Here is a 22444-nt window from a genome sequence, read left to right as displayed (position 1 = left end):
GCCAGACAAGGTGAAAGAGGTTGTACAATGGTGGATCTGTAGGTCATCTTAAGGGTTTTACATTTTGCCCTGAATGTAATGGAAAACCATTGAAGGTTTTCTTTTTTTTTAATTAAAAAAATTTGTTTATTTTTGACCCTGTTGGATCTTCATTATTGCATTCAGGCTTTCTCTAGTTGCGGCGAGTGGAGGCTACTCTCTAGCTGCTGTTCATGGGCTTCTCATTGAGGTGGCTTCTCTTGTTGCAGAGCACAGGAGCTAGGGAATGCAGGCTTCAGTAGTTCCAGTATTGGAGCTCAGTGCTTGTAGTGCACAGGCTTATTTTCCCTGAGGGATCTTCCTGGACCAGGGATCGGACCCATGTCCCCTGCACTGGCAGACAGATTCTTAACCACTGGACCTACCAGGGAAGTCCCCACTGAAGGTTTTTTTAAAAGGTTAATGACATGATCCAGTTTATATTGATTGTGATTTCTTTGGTTTCTAAAGCAAGGAAATAGGAGATTCTTACAGTGTTCAGAGAAAGATGCTGGTGGCTTGAACTATGTGGTAGCCGAAGTGATAAAGAAATAAATGGCTTTGAGATATATTGGGTAAACAATCCACAGGACTGATGGTTAATTCCTTTTGGGATAATCAGGGAGAAAGATAAGTCATGCATAACTCTGAATTTTGTGGATTGATAAAATGAAGGGCTTCCATGATGGCTTAAATTGTTAAAACTCCACCTGCAATGTGGGAGACCTGAGTTCTATCCCTGGGTTGGGAAAATCCCATGGAGAAGGGACCAGCTACCCACTCCAGTATTCTGGCATGGAGAATTCCATGGACAGAGGAGCCTAGAGGGCTACAGTCCAGTTCAGTTCAGTTCAATTGCTGAGTTATGGTCTGGTTCTTTGCAACCCCATGGACTGCAGTACGCCAGGCCTCCCTGTCCAAATCCTGGAGTTTACTCAAACTCATGTCTATTGAGTCGGTGATAACTATTCAACCATCTCATCCTCTGTCATCCCCTTCTCCACACGCCTTCAATCTTTCCCAGCATCAGGGTCTTTTCCAATGAGTCATTTCTTCATATCAAGTGGTCAAACTATTGGAGTTTCAGCTTCAGCATCAGTCCTTCCAATGAATATTCAGGACTGATTTCCTTTAGGATGGACTGGTTGGATCTCTTTGCAATCCAAGGGACTCTCAAGAGACTTCTCCAACACCACAGTTCAGAAGCATCAATTCTTTGGTGCTCAACTATCTTTTAGTTCAACTCTCACATCCATACATGACTACTGGAAAAACCATAGCTTTGACTAGATGGACCTTCGTTGGCAAAGTAATTTCTCTGCTTTTTAATATGCTATCTATGTTGGTCATAGCTTTTCTTCCAAGGAGCAAGCACCTTTTAATTTCATGGCTACAGTCACCATCTGCAGTGATTTTGGAGCTCAAAAAAACAGTCTCTCATTGTTTCCCCATCTATTTGCCATGAAGTGCAATAATCTTCATTTTCTGAATGTTGAGTTTTAAGCCAACTTTTTCACTCTCCTCCTTCACTTTCATCAAGAGACTCTTTCATTCTTCTTTGCTTTCTGCCATAAGTGTTTTATCATCTGCATGTCTGAGGTTATTGATATTTCTCCCGGCAATCTTGATTCCAGCTTGTGTTTCTTCCAGTCCACTGTTTCTCATGATGTACTCTACATATAAGTTAAATAAGCAGGGTGAAAATATACAGCCATGACATACTCCTTTTCCTATTTAGAACCAGTCTGTTATCCATGTCCAGTTCTAACTGTTGCTTCCTGACCTGCATACAGATTTCTCAAGAGGCAGGTCAGGTGGTCTGGTATTCCCATCTCTTTCAGAATTTTCCACAGTTTCTTGTGATCCACACCGTCAAAGGCTTTGGCATAGTCAGTAAAGCAAAAGTAGATGTTTTTCAGGAACTCTCTTGCTTTTGTAATGATCCAACAGATATTGGCCATTTGATGTCTGGTTCCTCTGCGTTTTCTAAATCCAGCTTGATCATCTGGAAGTTCATGGTTCACGTATTGTTGAAGCCTGGCTTAGAGAATTTTGACCATTACTTTACTAGCATGTGAGATAACTCCCATTGTGTGGTAGTTTGAACATTCTTTGGCATTGCCTTTCTTTGGGATTGGAATGAAAACTGACCTTTTCCAGTCCTGTGGCCACTGCTGAGTTTTCCAAATTTGCTGATATATTGAGTGCAGCACTTTCACATCATCATCTCTCAGGATTTGAAATAGCTCAACTGGAATTCCATCACCTCCACTAGCTTTGTGGGTAGTGATGCTTCCTAAGTCCCACTTGACTTCACAATCGAGGATGTCTGGCTCTAGTTGAGTGATCACACCATCATGATTATCTGGGTTGTGAAGGTCTTTTTTGTATAGTTCTTCTGTGTATTCTTGCCACTTCTTCTTAATATCTTCTGCTTCTGTTAGGTCCATACCATTTCTATCCTTTATCGTGCCCATCTTTGCATGATATGTTCCCTTGGTATCTCTAATTTTCTTGAAGAGATCTCTAGTCTTTCCCATTCTATTGTTTTCCTCTATTTCTTTGCATTGATCACTGTTCTACAGTCCATGGGTTCACAAAGAGTCGGACATGACTGAGTGACTTTCATTTTCAAAATAAAGGTACTATCTGTCAAAATGGAAAAGCCCAGGGGTAGAGTAGATTTTAGAAAATCAAAAAATGTGACATCTCCCCCATTTTACGGTAACATTGAAACTTAAAAAGATTGGGTTCTTGTTCATAGGTACACTCGCCGGGCAAGAGCTGCATTTTCACAGCATCTGCGCAACGCACCTTGCCCTTAACAAACTTCTGTGTTTGCTTTGATGTTATAATACCTTCAGCCTCTACCTATGGTCCTCCAGAACATTGACATTTTTCCATTTGGCCAAAGTAAGATTTCATATTGTGCTGTTCCATTAGATACGTAAGTCCCCATGAAAGTTACAAGGACACTGTAGCCCAAATAAAAGCCTTTGAATCAGGACTTGCATAGGAAGAGAAAGCTAAACTCTCAATTCACAGTGTGGGTACTGAGCCTGTGGCTTGAGGGATGGATAGCAGTGCTTGAATTGACAACTGTGCTGCTGAGTGCAAATGGGCTCTTTATGGACCCACTGGGCTGCTTCTGCCCAACCTTTAATCTTTCCTAAGCTCCAGACCAGGAATCAAAACTGGTCTGCCCAGGACTTGAGGCATTTTGCTATGAATTTGCAGAGCACTCTAAAGGTTTGAATTCCAACTCTACAACTACTAGCTCAGTAACCTTGGGCTAGTCACTTAACTTGTCCCAAGTGTGATTTCTTCATGAACAGCAGTAAGATCTGTCTCATTACATTTATATGAAGATAAAAAGAGACAACACATGTAAAGAGTCTTATCTGGCCTGTGGTAAGCCGGCAATAGACTCTGTTGTAGCCTCTGAGTTCCTGGTAGGATAACTTTAGTGAAGTGATGCATTGTCTGATACTTCATAAACCCTTACAGTTGTTATTTCACATCTTTCTCAGTAATGCTAGAAACTTTCATATAAAGAAAACATTAAAAGAAAGTATGTGAAAGACAGTAAATGGCAAAATTCCATTGGCAAGCCTTTGAACTGTAGATACTAAATAAACCTGATTGCTTCAGTAATAAATTGGCATTCCCAGAGCCACTTCTTATTTAATTCTCTTCATCAGAATCTCTCAATAGCATACATTGTCTGTTCTCTTTAGCTTATTTGGACATTGCTTTCATTTACTTGGGAGCTTGGAGGAGGATATACCAAAAATATATCCATCACCTCTTATGAGCCCATGAGTCATATATTGTCTCTTATGTTCACTTCTGTAAAGCAGTGGAAGCATCCCTTAGGAACTGATTTGATGCAAATTGAGAAATACCAGCATAATCTTGTTGCCTTCTGCAGAGGGTTCCTGAGATATTTGGCAACAACCTTGTTCCTTAAGCCATAGATTATGCCCCAGGGAATGAGGTCTCCAATAGGACTATCCTTTAACTTGACTGCCATGGCAAGGCACAGACACCATTCATCTGGGACCAACTTACCTTCTGTAGTTCCTCACAGATCAGATGGGTGCTGAGCATTCTCTCTTAGTCTAAGGCAGCTAGTGAAAATTAAATATCCAAAAAATGTAGTTAGCAGCTCTCTTGATTGTGTCATTAACCACAGACAAAAGAAAAAAGGTAAAGAAAAAAATTTTCTGAATGTTAACATCAGAAGTATTTTTCAGTTCACCCATATATACAGAGAGAGACCTAAATATTATTATTGTTGTTGCATTTCCCAATGAGACAGTGATTTTCTTAATTTTTTTTTTATTCATATAGGCAGACTTAAGTAGACAGTGATGTAGCAAGTAAGGGCGATAGCTGTGTAGTGTTCCTTAACAGGAAATTAGATTGTCAGTTTGCCACCTCAGCACCATCCATCTCGTCTGCCCTCCTTCCCTCTGTGACATGCAGTCAGTTACACAAATATTTGATTTTCATTCTTTCACTGACTTCTAAGTTGTAACCCTTTCCTGTGCCCGTCTAGTTATACATGTGCCTTGGTTTATACACCATATGAACATATGTGTTTGAGTGTCTGTAAATTCACACAGTTTCAAAATCCCTTAGGAAGGTAGGATTATAAAAGAAATCCAAGGAAAATACCGGTACAAAATAAGAATTTTGTTCTAACAAGTTCATTATAACTCATAAACATAATTTTTTTTTTGGCCACACTGTATGGTATGTGGAACGTCCCTGACCAGGAATGAGACTCGTGTCCCCTGCTGTGGAAATATGGAGTCTTAACCACTGAACCACTAGGGAAATTCTCATAAGCATAATTTTTAACTGTTTAATTTTATATTATATTTGCTTATAATAATATTTCTCTGAATAAAACATTTTAATTTCCCACAACTTAAAGTGATCTCAGTTTCTTTATCCTAAGGACATGGAAGTTAGATAAGTATTCACAAGGGGTTTCAGATGTAGCTGTAATATTTTATTTCTTTAAAAAAGATACCAAGCAAATATAAAAATTTTTTAAATTAAAACTGAGTGGTAAGTACATGGATGTTTTATTATTTTAAAATATTTTTTCTGTTTTGAATATTTAACAATAAAATAAGGGAAATATACAAACATGTTTAGGTTATTCATGCTTTCCTCTTTTTTTTGTTACTATAGAAAGTATTCATCTTTTCTGGAACATTTAGAAAAAACTTGGATCCCTATGGACAGTGGAGTGATCAAGAAATATGGAAAGTTGCAGATGAGGTAAGGAAGCTAACTGAAGTAGTTTTGGAAAGGGCTGCTCATATACACACAAGATTGGTTATCGTAGCTGAGATCATTTTGTTACTTACCTTTGTGCATGTCGGTACACGTGTATGTATAAATTTCAAATGGAAAACTCTAATATTCCTGGAACAGCCACCTCTTTGGATTAGACTTTTTCTCAGTGGTCAGTCAGGCTCCAGGGCCAGCATTACTTTAGCCTTCCTCCAGAATGTGCATCACTGAGGCATGAACTAGGAGAGACCTAGACACCTACAGCACACCAGGATTATTCACAATCCAGAGAAGCTTCTGTCCATACCTTCTCATCTATTCTCCATCTGGGTTCTGAAGGTTTCCCAGCACAAGAACAAAGCTTTGGTTTGATATGATACACTTCTCTGGAAAGCACAGGTTTAGCAAAAGGGAGATGATAATTTTAGAGGACCTACAGGTGGCTACAGTCTTCTCTGGAAGTCACCAGGAGTCAACTGCCTTCGGGAGCATTTGTCATGAGCATCTCCATGCAAAATATGATACTAAATGACCTAGATATGGCATGCTATATTCTTTGAGGTCATTAGTACACCATAGGAAATACATGGTTTGAAATGGAATCTAAATTCCTGAATAACAATCTGTATCATAATGAAATAACAGCCTGTTTATAAAGAACAAGTGGTTCATTATAATTGAAGGTATTATACACAGGAATTTAGAGTTGGTGGAGAGTATAAATGGAAATCTTGGCTTGCTTGATAGACACTCTAGCTGTTAACTAATAATTCTTGAAATACAGGCATCGTATTTAAGAAAGGAGAACATAAGTTGTTCTAGTTTATTAAACTTGAGGTTTATGTCCAAAGATCTGAATGGTGCCTAACTACAGTTATGGGACTTAAGAACGTTAGATGCAAAGGCCTTCTTAGAGAACACTGTTTCCAACATATTTGGAAATCTTTTTATTCCAAATTTTCTTTCCTTGTCTGCCTCCCTTCAGAGTGGATCTTGCCAGGAGCTTTGACATGCCCATGAGTTTAAACACTTACCCATTGAATGTCTAACCTTAACATGCCCCTAATAAAATGCACTTAGATTAACTGTCTTCATTATCAAAGTTTCCTTATTACTGAACAAACAGGGTTTTTAAAGAAAACATTAACTAAATTGCAAGTGACACATTTTAGCGTCTTTGATGTGACTTCAGAGAATGAACTATAGGAACACAATGTGGTGGGAGAGAAACTTTGAAAGGAAGACAGAATACTTTATAAAATCTGCAAGTATTGCCAAGTCACAATAAAATTTACAGGAAATCAGGGTCATAAAAATAGTCTAAAGTTTTAGAAGACATGGTTAAGATTTTTTTTATCATTACAATTCTTATTTTAATGATATATATTTCAGACATTCAAGTTATGTTACAATCTCTAACATATTTTATTCTTTATGAATTTGAGAACAGTAATAGGTAAAATCCCATCAGCAAGTTGTATCATTTCAAAAGTTTTACATATTCAAATTTTGATTGTCATTGACAAACTGCTACACAAAATAAGATATACTAATGATACTTCTAAAAAATTTTCATTATTTACATTATAGGCAACTGAGAATACTCCTGACATTGGTTACTGATTATAGTATACAAATTTAACTACCCACCAGAAAATTTTCAAAAGCTCTCAGAAAAAAAATACTCAAAATCACAGAAACTCTGTTCTCACAGAAGTATATATGGAAACATTAAAAAAAATACATAGCCACTTAAACATTTTATATAAAAATTAACATTCATTTAGATATAAATGAAGCAAGTTTATACACAATTAAGGTTATAACTGAAATTCCATTTCCATATTTTTTTCAAAAAGAAAAAATGTAAAGCAATGAATATATTTTTTAAAAGAAATTATCCTATCTATATCCCTAAAACTAATTTTACATATGTATGTGTATATACATTTACAATATGTTTGTATATGCATATACATTTTCAACCAGGACGTTTATATAGTATAGCAAAATTACCATTACTTTATGTTAGCTATGAAAATATGACTTAAATGACAATTCCCTTTTAATGTCTTCCTTTCTTCCTAAAGATAAAACTAAAATCCTTTGGGCATTTTTCTTTGTTAAAAGTATACAATCCAATCTTTTCCTATGAGAATCTAACAATCTGAAGACATGGAGACAATCTATATATCCCCATGCCCCAAAACTCACTGCATAAACACCCAACTGTAATGATAGACCCAAGATGGCAGAGTAGAAGGTTAGGGGCTCATATTCTCCTGTGAACTCCAAAATTACAACTCGCTGCTGAACAACCTTTGACAGGAGAATGAAGGATCCCACCAAAAAAGGATACCCCACATCCAGCAAGACAGCTGGAGGGGCGAAATTACATTTAGAATCAAACCCCATACCCGCCAGAGATGCTTGGAGGGCTCAAACAAAACCTTGGGCTCACCAGGAGATGCCACAGAGTCTGCGCCAGACCTGCCTTTGAGTATGAGTGTCTCCTGTGGAGGTATGGATCAGCAGTGGCCTGCCGCTGGGGCAGAGGCTCTGGATGCAGCAGACCTGGGCATAGCATAAGCACTTTCAATGCCAGTATAATGCAAAAATTTTACCTGTTTAGATTTTTATTTGATCAGCTCATATTTAGGTATATCTTTTTACTGGTCTTTTTAAAATAATTTGCTGTTCATAAAGTTACTGCTGCTGTCCTTGTATTAATGTCATGTATTTGAAGAGTAGTGATAAATTTTTGTTGAAGTAGCCTGAGAATAGAGCACAGACAAAGCAGCAAAAGCCCAGAGAAGCAGAAAATACATTGGCTTACAAGTTATGGGGTCTGCGTTTAATCCTGTATGGTTGATCATACACTTTGCTTAAATAGGACCATTCGGGGATGTGTCCATTACTTACCTGGACAGGAGACTGGGACGAAAGATGTCAACCAGGACTGGCCAGGGAAAACTGGGATTGAATGTCATCTCATCCGGTCCTCTCTGTGACCTTAGTGTGACTCGTTTCTCTAGAGGGAAATGAAGTGAGTTATAGCAGAGAGTTAAACACTTGAATCTTATCCCAAGAGCACCTTCTTTGTAATTTCCCTTTCCCTGAAAGGGAAATCAAAAGAGCTCATGAAGACAATGTCAGGCCAAGAAATACTCTATTTCTACCTTGGATTTGGCCCTACACTACAGTGTGGAACCTTTGCACATCTGGACTGGATCATGTGAAGCCATGAGGAACGTGCCTAGTTACAAGCTCTAAGACTCGGGAGCAAAACTGGTGGCCAAAGCAGCTCTTTCACCCTTTGTGCCCTAGGCCCAGACCTTCATCCTGGCATTGTACGCCTTATCATTCAATGGATGAATTTAAAGCAAGTCCAAGGGAGAGAAAGAGATTTTGTCTATGACCTGGAACTATGAAAGTCTAAATTCCCCACCCCTAAACCACTGAGGACCAGATATCTTCTACCTAGGAGCCCTGACTACCAGCTGTGTAGACCAAGAGCATTTCAAAGGAGGCTGAGTCTTGAGGGAGAAAAAAAAAGTAGACCCCTAACATTGTGGACTAATAAATTGGTAGGGTTGCTATCAATTTTCAGGCTAGTATGTATAAGAGGCCCAGCCTAGGGCCTGGCAAGTAACAGTCAGTGAACATTAGCTGTTATAGTCATGTTTTCATGTGGTCTTTATCTGGTCAGCTTTTATATGTTGCTGTTTGACAGAATCCTATTTGTTGTCTTACTTTACTTACTCTTCCTGGAAAATATCATGCATCTTCATAGCTCTAACTAATTCCTCTGTGCTGCTGCTGCTGCTGCTGCTAAGTTGCTTCAGTTGTGTTCGACTCTGTGCGACCCCATAGACGGCAGCCCACCAGGCTCCCCCGTCCCTGGGATTCTCCAGGCAAGAACACTGGAGTGGGTTGCCATTTCCTTCTCCAATGCATGAAAGTGAAAAGTGAAAGTGAAGACTCTCAGTCATATCCGATTCTTAGCAATCCCATGGACTGCAGCCTACTAGGCTCCTCCGCCTCTATGCTCCTGACTCCCAAATCTGCCTGTTCCCAGAGCTCCCTCACTGACGTTTCAGCATGGACAGGCATCTTATGTCCATAAGTGAGTTTCTTAGCTGCACCAGCCACACAGTTGCCCTGCATTTCCAGTCTTGGTGAATGGCATCACCAGCTTCTTATTGCCCAAAGCCGAGATCTGGGGCTCATCCTTGACTCCCAATTTCTCTACCTGTCTCCACCTATTACGTTCTGTCAAGGGTGTTTCCTGCAAATATCTAGAATATATTCACTTTTCTCTGTCCTCATCTCACACCACTCCTAATTCTTGTGTGGATTTTTGAAATAGACCCCTTTCCAGTTTCTCTCATACTGGCTCCTTACAGTTCATTCTGCCCTTTGCAGCCTTGCATCTGATTGCTTGTTTCTCCCCTTCTTATGGCTTCTTATTGCCTTTTAGGCAAAGTCCACACCGCTCATAGTTGATGTGATTTTGTCTCTGCCTGTCTCTAAACTCCCTCCTCAACTGCCCCTGCTTACCAGGATCCAGCTACACTGAATTTATTTGGTTCCTCTAAGGCACCTTGTGCTCTCTGTTCTGCAGAGGCTTTTTCACATGCTCTGTGGCTGGGACACCCTGCTAGCCCTTCACTACCTGCCCCTCCTCATCATTCAGGCCTCTACTTACACTTCACTTCTTCTCAGAAACCTGCCCCGATGCTCCAGGTATGAGGGGCCCCTCCTACGTGTCTCCTGTACCTTCTTGCCTGTCACAGCTTTCTCCACACGAGAGAGAGAGATTCGCCTCTTAACTTGTGCACTTCCCCCACGGGCTTGTAAGCTCCTCGAGGGTAGGGATGAGTCTCTGTGGTGTTTCCAGTGCCTAGAGCAGGGTGGGGCATGTGGATGGTGTTCAGTGAATATGGACTGAATGAATGAATGAATGATTTGATTCGTTTATGTAAATGAAAAAAATAAATTGTCCATGTGTAATGTGTCGTGAAGGCAGCCTTGTGATCCATCCACACGGGTATCACTGTTTGTCAAGAGCATGCTGGGGCTTGGCTGGGACGGGTGGGTGCAGCTCCCTCCCTTGGTTTCTGGTTCACAGACTCTTTCCCCACAGTGAGGTGCCCTGATGTTGTCTATCATCTCAAGCTCCTTCACCTCAGTCTCAGTGTTACTCAGTGTTATCCAAACTGATAGAATGGAGACTTTTTGGTAATTGTTTGCTCCTTAGATTGCTTATAAAATAGTTTCTTTCTTTACACATCAATAGTCAGGTAAGCTATTTTAGAGAGCAAGCTAAATAGTAGAAATAGTGGCCTTTTAGGTTGAAAGTTTGTCCTGGAAAACCTGTAGAGTAGCAAAAGAAATGTCTGAAGGAGCTGACAGAGTCTATCTTTGTAACTACCTGCCAATGGACTTCCCAGTCCAACACTTTACTTTCCTTATTTTTTTTTTTTTCATGTTTCCTTGTCGCAAGAACTAACTCTTGCTCTATAACATTTCAGAGTACAACAATTGCAAAAGTCAATACTTTTCCTTTTCAGACTATAACACATTTTTTAGTTTGATATGTCACAAAATAAAATTTGTTCTTTGTAAATAGCAGTTTGGAAGTATGTATGATTTATCAGTTCAGCCACAGAAAGCTGGCAAATGCTTTTTTCCTAAAGTTCTTTATATCTACAAACTGTGGATGCTTTAAGTTATTTGCAATGCTAAGTTGGAATGAAAATAATTAGAAAGTTGAGATTCCATATATTTAAAATTCACCTTAGTTTGGACAGACTAAGCTAAAGTTTATATTTGTTTTTAATCTATTGAAAAATGGTTTGTGGCAATAGTGCAAATAACATAGAATATAAACACACACACACACACATATATATGTGCATATGCATGTATATTTATTTTATTTTTAAAGAATTTATTCTTTAAATAAAATAAATTTATTTATTTTATTTTTATTATTTATTTTTTTAAAATTCTGCTGTTAAAGATCATTAAATTATATGATTTCTGTAGCAAGTTCCCTTTCAGTATTTTTTTTTTTTTCTTTTACAATAGCACTTTTCACTTTGAGAAATAATTTCCCACTTGTTAGTTTTCTCCACATCTGAACCATGAGTTCCTTAAGGGCAGAGCCTGGTTTAATTCATCGTTGAATTCCCAAGTCTGCCATAGTACCTAGAATTTAATAAACTCCCATTAAGAGTCTATTAAGGAATCTATTACTAAGCACCAAAAAAAAAAAATAAAATAAATCACGAGGTTAATTTAAGCCATTCTTATTGGCACGTGGAATTGGTAATAAGAGCTTTGTTATCTTTTCAAAACTAATTACTAGTCTGTCTTGCTTCCTATTTTCTCTCTAAAGCCTATCACCATATCAGGCAGGAAATAGGTAATTAATACATTAAATATTCACCGACTTCAAATTTAAAGTTTTACTAACTTATGTTTACCTTTCTCTAGTGAATATGGTTTTAAAAGATTTTTACTATACTTGGTAGGGAGTTGATCAGAGAGATAGAAATGTGGCCAAATGCACCCTAGATTGGTCTGCCTCTCCATCACTCATTGCATAGTTTTGTTCTCTAAATATTAACAGTGCTGTGTATTTAGGTACTTGTTTATTGTGTTAAGTTTCATGTGGGTAAAAACTACAGACTTTGTTCAGCTCTTTATCACAGGAAAGTACAGAGTATAACTCACTAAAGTAGCTTTCCCAGTGTGGCCTTAATAGATAAGGGTAGGAGTGATCTGAATCTAAAAAGGGAGACTACATACTGAGAAACATTCTTAGCAAAATCCTAACCCTGTTACTAGGGGCATGATGTAAATCGTTAGTATTGTAATACTTCCTGTTAACTTGCTTTCTACGGTAACTTACAAAGAGGAAATCTTACAAATCATGCTGTCATACCTGTGAAGTGTTTCAGTGACCAGGCCTATGACTTGGAATTCCCCAGGTTCTAACAATACTAATAGTTAGGGTGGATTAGGTGCTTACCCTGTGCTACACTTTGTGGCCAGATCTTTCCACAGGTTGTCTCATTTAATCCCCATTATAATCCTCATTATAGTCTATCCTATTATTTTCCCCATATCTTCCCCATGAGCTAGGTGAGACTTCCAGTAATACAGTTGACATCATCAGCAAAGGAGTGGTGGAGTGCAGACTGAAAGCTACTTGTGTGTGACATCCAAGCTCTAGTATTTTATTAGTAGTTTTCTTGATGCTTAATTTGACTTATAAAAAATTCCCCAGTATTTCTGATTCATCTGAAGAAAATACTGACTTACAGTGTTAAAAAACTTCTTCTTTTATACTTTTTAAAAAGAGGTTTTATAGAATCTGAAAAATGAGAAAACAGAGATATGCAGATGAAGTGACTGGTCTTAGGTCATGGTCTATAGTGGCAGAGCTAAACCAGGCACCATTTACCATTTGTCATTCGTCTTTAAATTTGGATTTTTAAGAATCATTCATCAAAGCTGTGTTTGTCTTGTTTGGTCAGCATTCTAGGGGCTCAGTGCACATTGTTGAACAAATGGATGGATGTGTTGAGGCTGGCAATGAGTCCAGCGAGGTCACTGAGCACATGTCTTTATGCTCAGGAAGCTGACAGTCTAACAAGGGAACTCGCACCCATGCTTCTGGGACTATGTGCCTGACTGACCTAGAAGCTGATCAGGAGTATTTGGAAGGATACCCCTTGCTAAGCTATGGCACAGACCTGAGAAGGTCAAGGTGTAGAGGGAGCTAGAAGATGTGTGTTTAGTGCTACTGGAAGTAAAGGTAGAGAGGGCTGGATCTGCCATGTGAGAGAGTTCAGTTGTTCTGTCAGAACAGCCACTGTAGGTTTTAAAACAGAGAAGCAATAGGGTCAAACCTCTATTTTAGAAGGGTTCTTGTGGGGTTTTGGTGGAAAAGGAAATGGCACCCCACTCCAGTACTCTTGCCTGAAAAATCCCATGGACGGAGGAGCCTGGTTGGCTACTGTCCATGGGGTCAGCAAAGAGTCAGACACGACTGAGCGACTTCACTATGTGGGGTTTTGGGGTGACCAATCAACTTGAGATCTATAGTATGAAGTTTAAGAGATGATAATGGCCTGGATTCAGTTGTTATTCAGTTTGGGGCTAGTGAGAATGAATAAGATTAAGAAGTATTTGAAAGAGGCCTGGGCTGGAGATAGAGGTGAAAAATCATTCGTTTATCAGTGGTAGTCAAGACCTTAAGAATGAATGAGATCTTGGAAGAAGTATTTGGAGAGCTGGCAATGAGGAAAACTAATATTCAAGGGACAGGAAGAGAGAGTTACCTACACATGATAATAGGAAGGAATGGTTGTAGAGGGTGTGGTTTCTCATAAGCCAAGGACTAGATGTTTGAAGAAGGGGAAAAAAAAATGTTCTGTGGTCTCAGGCAGTAGAGACAATAGATGCGCACTCCTTGTTTAAGATTTCTAGATGACAAAGGGTAAATATTAAATAATAGCTAAAGGAAAAGCTGGAGCCAAGTGAGGGTTTTTTTTCTTTTTTCTTTTTTTCCTAATTTTATTTTATTTTTAAACTTTACATAATTGTATTAGTTTTGCCAAATATCAAAATGAATCCGCCACAGGTATACATGTGTTCCCCATCCTGAACCCTCCTCCCTCCTCCCTCCCCATACCATCCCTCTGGGTCGTCCCAGTGCACTAGCCCCAAGCATCCAGTATCGTGCATCGAACCTGGACTGGCAACTCATTTCTTACATGATATTTTACATGTTTCAATGCCATTCTCCCAAATCTTCCCACCCTCTCCCTCTCCCACAGAGTCCATAAGACTGTTCTATACATCAGTGTCTCTTTTGCTGTCTCGTACACCGGGTTATTGTTACCATCTTTCTAAATTCCATATATGTGCATTAGTATACTGTATTTATGTTTTTCCTTCTGGCTTACTTCACTCTGTATAATAGGCTCCAGTTTCATCCACCTCATTAGAACTGATTCAAATGTATTCTTTTTAATGGCTGAGTAATACTCCATTGTGTATATGTACCACAGCTTTCTTATCCATTCATCTGCTGATGGACATGTAGGTTGCTTCCATGTCCTGGCTATTATAAACAGTGCTGCAATGAACATTGGGGTACACGTGTCTCTTTCCCTTCTGATTTCCTCAGTGTGTATGCCCAGCAGTTGGATTGCTGGATCATAAGGCAGTTCTATTTCCAGTTTTTTAAGGAATCTCCACACTGTTCTCCATAGTGGCTGTACTAGTTTGCATTCCCACCAACAGTGTAAGAGGGTTCCCTTTTCTCCACACCCTCTCCAGCATGTTTTATTTCTAAGAAGGGAGAGATGTAGCAGGTTCACAGGCTGAAGCCAATGAAAAGCGCAAGCTGAAGAGAGAAAGAACACAAGTCCTCCAGCTCCTCACTCCAGAGCCCTCGTTCACATTCTCAGCTATTCAGATCCCAAATTAGCTTTATGTTTGAGTCTTCAAAATACCTCAGAGTCATCCCCTTTGTCTAATTAATGTGTTTACATTCCCTGCCATCTCAGAAACTTTTCAAACATTGATGAATTCTCATAGAGTGAGGCTGCTTGAATGAGAAATCCAGTCAAGGAATATTGTCTACAATACATATCATGGGCACACAGTTAATATTTCCTGAAAAACACAGTGATGTGGGCCATCTCTGACTTCATCACTGAACTCATGAAAGTCTGTCTTAGGCCATTATCTCTTTCTGCCTGTATTACAGGTAGGTGGGAGCATATCTCACCTTCCAATACTAAATCTCAGACTTCCCAAGGGCAGGATAATAATTTATGTATCTCTTTAGCTCTCAAACACTCAGCAACACTTGGCAAAAATATGTATGCCAGTTCACATGTATTTGAATAAGTGGCATGATGAGGCAAGATTTCATTTTTGTTTTATTTTGAAAGAATGCGTTTCTGTATCTCATTTGCACTTTCAACCTATTTTTTTTCTATCTAGCTTTAAAAAAAGTCGTTGACCCTAACAGAATTCTCATATTCTGTTCTAATATCTAGGCACCTTTAAATCTCCGGTTATACACCGCTAGTTTTTGTTTGTTTGTTTGTTTGTTTTTGGCGGAGGAGGGGAGCTGTACTGTGCAGTAGAAGGTTGGTTTCCTAACCACTGGACACCAGTGAATTCCCAATATATCACTACTTTACATCCAGTAACTTTTGCTTCATAGTTTGATCACTTTCTTAAAGTCAGTTTTTTTGTTTTTATTAATTAATTAATTTATTGTAATTGGAAGCTAATTACTTTACAATATTGTAGTGGTTTCTGCAATACATTGACATGAATCAGCCATGGATGTACATGTGTCCCCCATCCCTCAATGGCTTGCCGATTTTTTTAGTGCTACATTTCATTTTTCTATTATGGCAGAGCAGAGAATGGAAGGTGGCATAAAAGACTCTGTTAGGATAGAGTAACTGCATTCTGTATATATTATCTTTTCTTTATCTATTGTTATATTATCGTGTCTTCAACTGTGTTAACTTATCTGTGTATATCTTTATAAACCCTGAACTTTGCCAGTCATCATCTCTTTAAACCCTATTTCAGGACCTGACACAGAATAGGAACTCATTGAAAATCTCATGAAAGACAAAGTACAGAACTGAAATATTCTGTAGACCAGTGATTTAGAACTGCCAAGATTATACAGTCTTTTGTTCAATTAAAGCCAAGTAGCAAGAATGGTGGTGGTGGAGGGGAGTTGGTATGAAATTTAAACTTTTAGAACTCCTGTGTGTCTTTTCAGATTGTCAGCCTCTTAAATGTTTTTAACCCTGTAGTACATGAACTATCCCTCCTAAGCACAGCGTTTTCCCTCTTTTCTGCAGGTCGGACTCAGATCTGTGATAGAGCAGTTTCCTGGGAAGCTTGATTTTGTCCTTGTGGATGGGGGTTGTGTTCTAAGCCACGGCCACAAGCAGTTGATGTGCTTGGCCAGATCTGTTCTCAGTAAAGCAAAGATCTTGCTGCTTGATGAACCCAGTGCTCATTTGGATCCAATGTGAGTTTCAGAATTCCTGTCATTTACTAATATAGGGAGGAGAAAGAATCATTGAGACCTATTTCATATTGACACAAATTTCCATCAGGCTGTCATGTCTGCAAGCAGACCACCCTCTAGATATAAAATAATTGCCCAATAGAAAAATTACTGCTTAACATGAGTACAGGTACTTATTTCCCAGTATAAGAGCTGTGTTTTCTCTTCTAAGTGTAATTGTAGAATTTCTTCCCCTTTATCATCACATGGTGAAATATTTAGTTACGCAGGTGTAATTGAATCCTTATGGTTTTCCTTACTATCCCATTTATACCATAGGAAATATTTATAGTACAAAACAAAGAACTACTAGTGATTATACATAATTAAAAACATTTATTTGGGAAATGTTTTTCAAACTTTGTGAAATTTTTTTCCCAAATATTTGTCCTATTTATTTATGAAAACTTAGGATCTATGCCATGGTTGGAAACTTGATTGTAGCTGACTCTGTCTCTCAATATTATGTTAAAAGGATTCAAGAAAAGAGAAGTAATTTAAAGAATTAAATTGATAGAACAATAGGTCTGTTATCAAGGATAGAGACAGATTATTAATGTTCTGTGGTGTTATATATATATATATTTTTTTTTTTTCTAGAACATACCAGATCATTCGAAGAACCCTAAAACAAGCATTTGCTAATTGCACAGTAATCCTCTCTGAACACAGGATAGAAGCAATGTTGGAATGTCAACGATTTTTGGTGAGTGTTTATAATTTACCTTAGATTTCATCTCTCCTTCTATTCTTGATAACAATCTTCAATGTGATCATTCCTGCAAGTCACAGCAATGTACAAGCTCTTCCTTATAACATATGTCACACAACCATCCAGCTTTACTCAAAATACCTACCTGCCCAAGTTTCTCACTTTGATCGGAGCAACAAGGTGAGGTTGGAATTCAGCAAATCTAAAATAACAGCTTATCACTAAGTTACATTAATAAATTAGAATATCTATACTTATTGAGTCTTTTATTTGGGAATTAAGTCATAAAAAAGAGTAAGTCCCAATGCTTTCAGAAACTAAATCTCCCTTGGATGTGATCTAGGCCAGGCCTGGATTGTCTTGCAATCTGATGTATGATTTCAATGCAGTTGGCAAAAGGTTTATTTCATTTTTTAGCCATTATGTGGAGCTCATCTTTGTGCCTCTCAAACCACCTTCTCTTTGTGCTTTCCAAACTGCCACAGATTCTTTCAAGTGATGTGTACAAATTCCTTGGGTTTAGTCAGAAGGAAACTCTGGGGATGATATATCACATCATTTCTATTAAGAATTTTGAGGCTCCTCGAGGTAAATGCTTTTCTTAATGAAGGATAGTTATTACCATTATTATTAATAAGCTTCAAGTGACAAATTAGGGGGCCGACTCACAACCTCTTTGTTCAGCTTGAAGATGTGAAGGAGGCACAGTAAACTCACGCATGTGTGAGTCCCTAAGTCGTGCCTGACTCTTTGCGACCCTATGCGCTGTAGCCCACCAGGCTACTCTGTCCATGGAATTTCTCAGGCAAGCATACTAGGGTGGGTTGCCATTTCCTTCTCCAGGTTATCTTCCTGACCCAGGGATCAAACCTGGGTCTCCTCTATAGCAGGCGGTCTCCTGAATTGCAGGTGAATTCTTTACTGACTGAGCCACCAGGGAAGCCCAAACTCAGGCATACCCTGACCAATTCCAAATTATTAAGCTTTAAATCCACTGTTGAAGACATCCAACTCATTATGGTGCTGTGGACTTATACTCATTTTTAAGGTTAATACGTAAGGGATCTAACATAAATAATTCTTGATTTCAAAGCCCACTTAGTTCCTCCAAGTTTCTCTGAAGAAGCACATTGTTTAGTACCGTACCAATTTAAAAAAAAAAAAAAATCAGCTTCTAAGTAGAAAATTACAGCTAATATCACAAATGGTAGAAGCTCTATAAAGCAAAAGGACTCAGCAGTGAAATGAACAGTCCCTGGTTGTTCAAACCATGAGCCTCTGGATGCTGTGTTCTTCCTGGCTTTCCTCCTCCTCTGAGCTGGTGCTGCTCTTGCCTTACTGTGGCCCGCCCTGCCTCCTTGTCCAGGATCTCACTAATGGCCACTTCCCTAGGTCATAGAGGAGAACAAGGTGCGGCAGTATGATTCCATCCAGAGGATGCTGAGCGAGAAGAGCCTCTTCCGGCAGGCCATCAGCCCCGCAGACCGCTTGAAGCTCTTGCCCCACCGGAACTCGAGCAGGCAGAGGTCTCGGTCCAACATCGCGGCTCTGAAGGAGGAGACAGAAGAAGAGGTGCAAGAAACAAAGCTTTAGAGAGCAGAACAAACGTTTGCCTGGGACGTTCACACATGGGAGTTGAAGGAAAAAGTTTCTGCCTCAGAAAACAAGGAGGAATGATTTTTTTTGAAAACAGAAGGAAAAATTGGGGTAAGAGGAATTAAGGACACTCCTTTGGGTCCGGATCCATGGCTTCCTGGCAGTGGTCAAATTGTGTGACAGGTACTTCAAATCCTTGAAGATTTACCACTTGGGTTCACCAGTCAGCCTTTCCTGAAAACTTTTCCCTTTGGTGGTCACTGAAAAAGTGGCTGTAAACGTCAGCCAGATTAATTCTTCAGCTTACTGTTTAGTCAGACTTACTCATTTGTAATAGTAGAGAAGAACTGTAATTATACTATTTAGAGATACAATTAAGTAGTGCTAACTGGAACTTGAGTGGCTTGTATCAGTTTATGTACCTTCTTCTCTACTCTCTCCATGGTATTTAAAAACACAGATATATTGCCTACTAAGGATTCAAACAGTCCTATTTCCAAGCAAGGAATGGAATGCTGTGAGAGGCTCAAGACAGCACATCAAATATGCACCATGCAACATCTAAGTGTCAGGGGACACTAAGATCTTAGTGTCAGGAGACAGAACTTCCCAGTCCTGGAAATCAGGCTTAGTACTGTTCAGCAATACCCAATTCCAAATAATTTAGACAATCAGAAAACATCCCTTAATTGGGCTACGGGCTGTTACAGTCCCATGCAGGGAACAAAGATATAGCTCCCTTGATTTGTCAGTGAACGGTTCTGCTTCCAGAAAGTAGCAAACTTATAAGATGTCTGAACTGAAGGATGGCTGGAAAAATGCTTTAATGCATATTGGTACAGGAAAACCCTTCATAACACAGAAGTTCCAGGTACAGAGTGTGCAGGCAGAAAGACCGTGGGCACTCCATGTAGATGTACATGAAATTCAAAGATCTAGGTATAGAGAGGGTGATGTGTGTTTTCAGGCTACCTATGTGCACTTCATGCTGTACATACTGAGCGGGAGAAATAATGGGCACACTGAACACTGAAGAGTCAATCGTGAATTTTATATTCTTCTGTTTTATAGTTTTGCGATGCAAATGAAATTTTCTCTAGGAAATATTTATTTTAATAATGTTTCAAACATATATAAATGGCTGTATTTTAAGAATGATTATATTATGAATTATATTTGTATAAAAGAATTTTTATATTTGAAATGTTGACTTTTTATGGCACTAGCTATTTTTATGATACATTACATTAAAACTGGGATGGGAGGAAGCCTTGGGGGAATATTGAGGGGCTATTGACCAGGGTCTATGTATTATGTTGTTGCACAACCTGTGTGATTCCCAGCCCACATGCTGGTTTCGTCTTAGATGCAGTTCTAAAAAAATGGTACCACAAAATCTGACCACCCCTATCAAGAATACACTGCCTTCTCAACTCCAGACTAACCATTAAGATTGCATTCTATTTATTATGGAAAGGGAATATCATGTGTCAATAAAATCCATGTATTTGTGTGAAACTTGGCTGTTTTCAGGTGTGTTCATTAGTCGTGTCTCATTGATCTCTTACTCAGTCTCTAACGGTCATGGAACACAGAATATTCATCTTTCTTTTAGATACAGCTTCTTGAGAATCCCAAGTGCAGTAAGATAGTCTAAAACGTTATTTCTGTTTTTAAATTGTGGTGAAATATACATAAACTAAAATTTACTACTTTAAAACCATTTCTCAACGTACAGTTCAGTAACTAAGTATGTTCACATTGTTGGAAATCATCATCACGATCCATTCACAGAAATGTTTTCATTTTGCAAAACTGAAGCTCTGTAACCATTAAACCTAACTCCCTATTTATCCTTTCTCTCAGCTCCTGGCAGCTACCACTCTATCTTTGGTCTCTCTGAATTTAACTACTCTGAGCACTTCATATGAGTGGAATCATTAGTATTTGTCATTTTATGGCTGGCTTATTTCACTTACAATGTCTTCAGCAGGGTTTGTCATGTTGTAGCATATGTCAGAATTTTAAAGGCTGATTAATATTCCATTGTAGGTTACTGGGTTGGACAAAAAAAAAAAAACTTTCGTCAGTTTTAAGTAAAAATAAGACACATTTTTTTCATTTTCACCAAGAACTTTATTGAACAGTGTATTAACTGTTTCATTCTATTACCTTCTGCCATTTTTCAGGCAACTTCATTATTCCGTCTTCCCAAAATGTTTTATCTTTTTGAGCAAAGAACTATTCCAGGTGCCTTTTACAGTCTTCCAGAGAATTGAAATTTTTTTTCCGTTAAGAGAATTGAATAAAGACCAAAATAAATGGAAATCTGAAGATACAATGTCTGATGAATACAGTGGATGAATATAGATTCCAGTCAAGCTGTAACAGTTTTTGTCTGGTTGTCAAAGAAACATGCAGTCTAGCATCTTCTTCCTGGTAGAAGGGTATGTGTTTTCTGTTGACTAATTCCAGACGCTTTACGTTGAATGCTGCTTTCAGTTTGTCTAATTGGGAGCAGTACCTGTTGGAGTTAATAGTTTTGTTTTCCAAAGGAACTCATTATAGAAGACTCCCCTCCTATCCCTTCTTTGGGATCATCTTCTTTGGATGAAGACTGGCCTTTGTTGTGTTTGGTGGTGGTTCATTTTGCCCCATGATCTCTGCTGTTCCACATTATTGTACAGTATCCATTTTTTCATCCCCCATCACAGATTGTTTTTCAAAGGAATCTTTTGTTACATTTAAGTAGAGAATAGCATATGGAAATATGGGCGAGAAGGTTTTTTCACTTAACTTATGTGAGACCCAAACATCAAAGTGATGAACATAACCAAGCTGGTGCACAAGATTTTCAATGCTTGATTTGGATATTTTGAATATGTTGGCTATCTCCTGTGTGCCATAACGTTGATCTCACTGTCTCAATTTGATCACTGTCAGCTTCAACTGGTCTACTCAACTGTGGAGCGTCATCCAACAAGAAATCTCCAGCACAAAACTTCACAAACCAGTTCAGCCATGTTCGACCAGTCACGGCACCATCTCTGTAGACTGTACTAATCTTTCTTTGTGTCTCAGTTGTGTTTTTTACCTTTCTTGAAATAATAAAGCATAATATGCTAAAAATATTGCATTTTTCTTCCATCTTCAATATTAAAATGGCTACTCAAAAATTCACCAATTATAGTAAGTTTTTTTGTTTTTTAAATGCACACTGATAGGACAGCTGAAGCAATACAATCTTAACATTTTTTCAAATGAAGTTAAGGACAACTAAGCATTACTAAAGAGCCAATCTCTAGAAAAACCCAAACAAACTTTTTGGCCAACCCAAAGCGTATATATGACATTTTGCTTCTCCATACATTTGTCAATGGAACCTTAGCTTGCTTCCATCTTTTGACTATGTTGGATGAATGCTTTTATGAACATGGTTGTACAAATATCTACTTAACGTCCCCACTTTCATGAATAAAGACACTTCTTAGCTTATTTCTGTTTTAAAATGTAGGCTTATAGAATAAAAATTATGTATAATGTATATATATATTCCATAAGAGTTCATTTATTTCTTTGAAAGTTTATTCAATGAGCAGTAGTTATTTTTACTACTCTCTTGACACGTGAGCAAATCTCATTAAAGAAATAGCATTTCTACACTAGAACCTAGGTGGCTT

General features: G+C 38.5%; 1 protein-coding gene across 1 annotated transcript in view; it reads left to right on the top strand.

Moving 5' to 3' along the window:
- The window catches only part of CFTR (CF transmembrane conductance regulator), a gene marked incomplete at its 5' end in the record, with an annotated part of 213804 nt that extends 193524 nt beyond the window's left edge, over positions 1–20280 (top strand). The window contains 4 exon segments of the mRNA NM_174018.2: positions 5224–5313; positions 16245–16417; positions 17057–17162; positions 18561–20280. Coding sequence (NP_776443.1) covers positions 5224–5313; positions 16245–16417; positions 17057–17162; positions 18561–18761 — 570 coding nt within the window. The 3' untranslated portion in view covers positions 18762–20280.
- Positions 20281–22444: the final 2164 nt, after the last annotated feature.

This window comes from Bos taurus, chromosome 4 (genome assembly GCF_002263795.3).
Source record: "Bos taurus isolate L1 Dominette 01449 registration number 42190680 breed Hereford chromosome 4, ARS-UCD2.0, whole genome shotgun sequence".
Taxonomy (NCBI): domain Eukaryota; kingdom Metazoa; phylum Chordata; class Mammalia; order Artiodactyla; family Bovidae; genus Bos; species Bos taurus.
Note: the sequence above shows the minus strand (reverse complement) of the source record. Positions and strands in the feature narration are given on the sequence as shown.